The sequence below is a fragment of the Scophthalmus maximus genome, chromosome 8 (assembly GCF_022379125.1).
Source record: "Scophthalmus maximus strain ysfricsl-2021 chromosome 8, ASM2237912v1, whole genome shotgun sequence".
Classification (NCBI taxonomy): domain Eukaryota; kingdom Metazoa; phylum Chordata; class Actinopteri; order Pleuronectiformes; family Scophthalmidae; genus Scophthalmus; species Scophthalmus maximus.
Genome location: NC_061522.1, coordinates 1405001 through 1411920, shown reverse-complemented (window position 1 = coordinate 1411920; position 6920 = coordinate 1405001). Strand labels below are relative to the sequence as shown.

General features: G+C 44.8%; 1 protein-coding gene across 4 annotated transcripts in view; it reads right to left on the bottom strand.

Annotated features, from left to right (window-relative positions):
- Positions 1-1446: 1446 nt before the first annotated feature.
- The window catches only part of socs7 (suppressor of cytokine signaling 7), a 17299-nt gene continuing 11825 nt past the window's right edge, over positions 1447-6920 (bottom strand). For all 4 annotated transcript variants that reach the window (XM_035636076.2, XM_035636077.2, XM_035636074.2 and 1 more), the window contains 4 exons: positions 5033-5161; positions 4314-4449; positions 3960-4103; positions 1447-2842 (listed from right to left, as the gene is read on the bottom strand). In XM_035636076.2, the coding sequence (XP_035491969.2) occupies positions 3983-4103; positions 4314-4449; positions 5033-5161 (386 nt within the window). In that variant the 3' untranslated portion in view covers positions 1447-2842; positions 3960-3982. The remainder of the gene's footprint in view (positions 2843-3959; positions 4104-4313; positions 4450-5032; positions 5162-6920) is intronic.

Sequence of the window (6920 nt, the reverse complement as noted above, 5' to 3'; positions counted from 1 at the left end):
AAACTATCAAGCATCTTTACGATGTTAACTCAAAGATATGAATATCACAGCTGCATTTATATCTCACATTCCTCTCCATGTTGGCTGCCTGCAACATTAAACATACTTTAGTCAATTCATGGATAAAAAATTGTGACAATCAGTTATAGTCATTTAAATCGTTTGTCTTTTTCAGCTTTTTAAATATGAAGATTTGCTGTTAGTTAATAAAAGATCTTTGGGTTTTATAATTGCATTTCAAAGTCGTTATCTGGGACCTTGTGTCAGTTTTTTTGTTTTTTTTTACTGTTTTGGTGACATTTTATAGAAGAGATGATTCATCAGTGAATGTATCCAGTATGTATCACAGTATCCAGCTGATTCACTGAAAAGGAAAATAAACATCTGCCGGTAGAAATGTTAATACATCGATTCATTTGAATGTGTGTATAAGAATTATCATGAATCCTTGGTCTTATCAATCTAATTTCAATTCAAAATCCGACTAAAAGCATTTGAGTATTATTGATAAAATGCATGTGAAGCATTAACGTAAGCGTATTTATGTACTTGTATATTATGTTGGACATTATGAGATTGTCATGCGACAACGTGTGAGCAGAGTGTCACTGAGGTTAGTTCATGTAGGGTAAATCTGAGGTCGGAAACTACTGTGGGAAGGAAAGATAACAAAAGTTCTGATAAGCATTCAGTTTAAAAAAAATAAAAATCTTAAGGAATTAGTAACTAAATCTTCCAAATAAATGCAGGCGAGTAAAAAGTCCAGCAGTTTCCCTCTGATATGTTGTGGAGTAGAAATGTAAAGTGGCATAAAATAAACTGTATTCAAGTTAAACTGTTTACATTCTGCTTTAGTAAATATTTAAAGGCTGATTCCACCATGTTTTAGATCCAGCGAATTCAATCAGGATTCATTTTCTATAAATAAATAAAGGATTTGATTTTTAACTTTCCTGCACAAGCAGGCGCTGTCCAGAGAGATTCATGTGCCGTAGCTCCAATTTGAGTGATTTTGAATATTTTCAGAGGAACATAAGGATTAAGCGTTCACACAGCAGATGGAGTTCGTCCAGATGTGGGGGAGATGGTTCAGGTACCGTATCACATGACCCGGGGACTCTCTCCACGTCATCACATCTGCCGAGGAAGGCCATGTGATGTGGTTGAGAGCTTTGGAAGCAACGAGTGAGTTGGAACTTATATCACAAAAGACATTCACGTTGGGAAATTAACTGAACAGCTGAGATATGTATTTTCTCAATCCAAATAATTCAGAGAAATATTGAAACTATATCTACTTTCTCGTCAGATTGAGGGATTTTTGTTTTTAAATCGTGAATTTTCATTTCTTTGAATGAAACCAACTCAATGTTTCAAACATAAATCTCACCCATGAACATATTCAAAAGTTGAAAAAGAATTATGACACATACCAATGTTTATTTTTCTTGTTCTTTTTTTTTTCTTTTCTTTTCTTTCTCCTTTTACTGAAAATGCTGAGCGGGTAGCGCTGCAGCTCCAGGGGAACTGAGAAACAGTGTGAACAAAACACACCTGGGCATTTCAACAAATAAACCTGACAGGTAGAGAGGTCAGTCGTGACGGACCGATACACCTCGTGAGGCAGGGCGAGGGGCGTGATGGAGGACATGACGCATCGGGGTTATCATCTCAAATCCACCTCCGCTGCATCAAATACCAAATTGAAAGAAGTGTCTCGACGTTGATTTCACGACAAAATGGGGAAAAAAAATCTACTTTCAATCATCAAGCATCCGATATCAAGTATGTCCCACCAGCTGCATGGAGCTGCAGGGCGGGTTGTACGAAGTAGAGTTCATAAAACTTCATAAACTTGCTATATTCATAACCTGGCTTGAATGACGGAAAGCAACAAATGCACCACCTCAATCCATGGAGGCTGACGATGTTCCGAGACATGTGGGACATTAACCAATGATTCAAATGAAATTCGGAACATCCATAACTGCTGTCCTAGAGCCGAAGGTGGCGTCGCGCACGGATAAACCGATGGCGTTAACGGCTGCGAGCAGAAAGACTCGGGAGGTCTTCGCGTTGAGCAAACTCCGCCAACACGTGGACGTCAGGCTGAAGCGAAACGGCAATTCAGTCTGGTCATCGGACGAAGAGACGCAACTGGACGTTCGGAGATGGAGCCGTTGGCCGTAAAGTAGAATTTCAGTTCGAGGGGTTGGAAAGAGTTGGTCGAATCTCTTTAGGGTAAATTACGTGTTTTTAATTCAAATTGTTTTAATCAGTTGTGTAATTCATGTATGCATTAGCATGACAGCCAACAAAGGAAAAACCAACATGGCGGCATGTCTCTACCAAACACTTTGACCCCGTCTGTCCGTCGCCCGGCCTCAGAGCGGAGGGCGATCCTGAGGGGCGACTGTTTGATCCGAGAACCCCTCGCTTCGACAGGACGGAAGGAAAAAAACAAGAAAACGGCAGCGAACAACAGTTGTACAAATCGACCAGTGCATTTGTGTTTTCAGAGTCCAGTTCAGCAGGTTCAGGAAATGTCTTCGAATCCGGTTCAAAATCAACCGCTCCCCCGTTTCGTTTTTCCCACCGACGTGTTTGCAGGCGACGACATCTCTGCGGTCCCTCCGCAGACGAGTCCTCTGCGACTGCGCAGTCTGGTCCGACAGTTTCGCCGCTTTCCGACTGCAAACACCTTCTTCTTTTTCGTTAGTCCAAATCAACGGGGAGGCGGGTCCGTCCCAGTGCAGATGGACACAGGGATTTCCAGGGACTCTGGATTGGCTGATGCTGGAAGACCGGCAGTCCAGTACAGATCAGTCCTCCATAAAGAAACCTGGGCAGACACACGGGTTTGGACCAAAATGCTACATCAGGTGCTAACAATGTGCTAACAGTGGCATTCAGCAGGTTAGCATGCTGTTTGCTAACTAGCTCTAAAAGGAAAGTACGGCTTATAACAGCAATGACGTTAGTTTTGCAGGTGTTTCGTCACAAACCAGAGTACTGGACACAAACGATTTTACTCTGTGGGAATAATAATCATAGTTTTGGAAATATTCCACTTAAAGGGGCAGTTACGAGACGTGCTAGCAAATGACGCTACGTCTCAGGGGTTTTGGCCTCGCGGTTAGCGCAGTCGCCTCCCGTACCCGAGGCTGCGGGTTTCCAGCCCTGACCAGCGCAGTGAATAAATCTACACCGTACAAGCTTTCTCCAAAATCGCGTACTGCCCCTTTAAGAGGACAAGTTGTCGCACTAAGGGGAAAAGTCAGGGGATCACGGAGGTCTGTGGAATGTCTGTAGAAAAGTTTCATGTCAATCCATCACATGGGAGACTCGTCCCAACGTAGACAGGTCTTTTTATATTAAAATTAATTTCTGTTTCGTCCACACACACACACCAGGTTTAATGTCAATGAAAATTCACCGTCTGTTAAACTCCTTTCAGGGTAAGAGGAGGGGTTTCAGAAATTCTGTTTTTCTGTATGTCATGCTTTTAATTGGCCGACGGGGCTCTACGGTTCGGGTTCTATCACCACCTGTAGGTTTGGTTTGTTTTTTTACACGGACAGAGATTTCTTTTGTTCAATAACAATGGAGGAAAAATAATCTGGAAATCACACACAGAGGAATCTTTGTAGTCGCACGATTATTTTCTTTGTCGTGAAGCTGCAAACTGAAACGCACCTGAAAGTTTCTCTTTAACCTGTCGACATACTGCGATGGCTAACATTTACATTTACGTCCAGGCGACTTTATTTCATCATTTATCTTCAGTGTTTAACCGTAGCAGAAAGAGAAAAATCGATATGTGGACTTTGCAGCTCTTAAAGGGACAGTTTGACATTTTCATGTCTGCCGTTTAAATGTGAAACGTTGAATTAGGCAGAAAGTTCTCAATGTGTTTGAAGATTTTACAGCTGAAGAAGAGTGATGGGAAACAAACTCACTTGCGCTGAGAGGATCTCGTATGCTACGTCTGCGACTCGGCCTGCTGCCCTGCTCCCACCACCCGCTGGATGCTCTTGATTGACAGGTACATCTCCTCCTCCGGGTCGTAGTAATAGAACTTACTCAAGTAGGAGATGAGTGGTCTGCCGAGAGGTGTGAGAAGGACGGACACGGAGAAGAAGGAATCAGCGGTGAATGTCTGAGCCGGCGTTTCAATCAAGCCGACAATCAACTTCAAAAATTGATTGTCACTCTTTAACATCCAGCTCATTTTTGACGACAGGCGCACGTCGTCGCAGCAGGTGGATTCTTTTATAAAAGGTCACGTGACGCAGGCGAGCCGCGTGCAGTACCTGGGCAGTGGAAGCTCCTGGATGTGGTCGATGCGGACCATTTGTCGGATGCAGAAGCGACAGAGGTGCTGTAGCGACTTCACGTTGCTGAAGCGAGATACAGGATACAGCAGCTGAACTGGGGTGGGAGGAAGCCCTGAAACACACACACACACACACACACACACACACACACAACCGTTGGTTCCTACTGAGGACGTAAATCTTTTCGATGATAAGATTTCTGTTTGGTGGATCTCTGAATGTACATGCATCAAGTGGAGGTCAAACGCACAGACTGTAAATAAAGATGGACGACTTGGCAGCTCCACAAAAGTGAGGCCGAATCATCATGATTGCCCCCTGGTGGTTGGCTGCAGTAAAGGTCATGGCTGCATTTTTGTACAAACGGGCGGAGGCGGAGAGGCGTCGTCCATCTTTATTTACAGATGTGGGTCACGTTTATCTTCTACGTAAAGTACTGCTATATAAACATGTTGAAGACAAGTCCACGGGCTGTAATTCATACTGCAGGACACATCCCACAATCCCCGTCGTACTTATTGTATGTTGTGGTAAAAACACTCGCAGCATTCTCACAATCATAAATGATTCACAGGCGGTCGAGCGCAGACAATCAGATATGTTCCCCCGCTCCTCTTGTCTCTCTGGCACTTCTCACTAAGTGGCAGCTCACATCCATTTTTGATGCTCGTGGATATACATGACCCATATTTTACCTGGGACTCGGGAGCGCAGGAAGTAGAGGAATTTGCCGTTCTTGGAGTGCATGATGGCCCGCTCGATGAACTCCACCACCGAGTGGCAGCGGTCCTCAAACTTCGGGTGACACCACAAGCTGAAGGTCCCTGTGGGGGGGGGGGGGGGTCGAGAGGAATGTTTCTTCATTAAGTATCATACGAGGCATTCTGTCATCCATAAATCATTCCCACATCAATTACTGTAAACATGTCAGATCATCCTGTACAAGCAGAGCAGTTCTCTGTGTCTTGTTTCTGTGTGAGGAGGACGGTCAAAGTCACATCCCCCTGTTATACAAAACGAAGGGCTTGATTCTGTGCGCGAAAGTACAGCTGCACGAAAATGAAATTTCAACATGAGCTCCTGGAAAATGTTCAGCGACCTTGGGGGAAGACGTGCGTCCATCTTTAATGTGGAGGTCATGGATAAAGACGTCAACCAGTGAAACCGCAGAACGCCGTTTCGCCATTCCGGTCCTGGAACGGAGAGACGTCCTGCTCAGGACATGTATTGGTCGCAGTTCATGAATAACTGAATTACGAGAATCCTGAGATAATATATGATACAGGTCTCAACGATCTTCTCCTCAGTTAATATCCCATTGGATTTACAAGCCACTATCCACAATGATCCTTCACTGTGTCCCGAAAAGATCATTCCAGGATTTGAGGTTGACGTTAAAACTTAAAATCAAATTTGTTTTTGCTTTGATTGCGCCATAAAACAATTTTTACCAATGCACAAATCCCAACCTGAATAAACATTTTTGAACTTGTTTTTTTGGTTATTTTTAACTTGGACTTCACAGATCTGATCACTTTACGATAATCTCCTTGGTTACTGTGTTTGCCGTAACCACGATGTAACAGTTGCTCCCGTCGTTCAGACAGGGGGGTCATCCCTGTGTTCCCTCATTTCCATTCAATTTCCTCCACATTAAAATTAGGCCCTATGGAATGAAATGAGAAATGAGGGAACACAGACAGGCTCCCGTCACAGGACTGCAGTACCAGATGCCTCCCAAAGGCCCCTCGCCACATGAGTTATCGCCCTCATGCCTTCCGGGCCTTGTCCCCACGTATGGACTGTTGGTGAAGCAATGGTTGAAATAACAGGAGGTGCAGAAACCATCAGCAGGATTCATCCTCTGACCGACCCACCGACGAGGTGCTAACAGGCTAAAGACTGAACGTGTCCGCGCGTGTGTGTGTGTGTGTGTGTGTGTGTGTGTGTGTGTGCGTGTGTGTGTGTGTGTGTGTGTGTGTGTGAGTCGACTGGCCCAGAGGTTTGTTTATCTCAAAGCCTTCTCCTGCTCTCGACTCCTGTCGGGGGCCACAGTGCGTTCATGCAGACGTGATCGTGCTGATGTGGATCTGTTGTGTCAGTCGGGGGCTGCGCGTCTGAATAATGAATGTGTTTCCAGGCATGAGTCCACAGCTTCACGACGGTGACTCACTAATGTGGAGCCTCCGTTTTCTGAGCCTGTGTGTGTATGCGTCTGTGTGTGTGAGTGTGTGTGTGTGTGTGTGTGTGTGTGTGTGTATGCGTCTGTGTGTGTGTGTGTGTGTGCGTCTGTGTGTGTGTGTGTGTGTGTGTGTGTGTGTGTGAGTGTGTGTGTGTGTGTGCGTCTGTGTGTGTGTGTGTGTGTGTGTGCGTCTGTGTGTGTGTGTGTGTGTGTGTGTGTGTGTGTGTGTGTGTGTGTGTGTGCGTCACCTTGTTAGTTTGTCACACGTGTGGCGTGTGTGCAGATCTACTCGTGGTGTGTGAGTGTTATTCATGCCTCAGTTCTGTGGTGTGACCTTATTGAATCGCTCTGCGCTCCTGTTCGTGTTAATCCCTGATTTATTTAGGCTCTTTCGTTTCTTT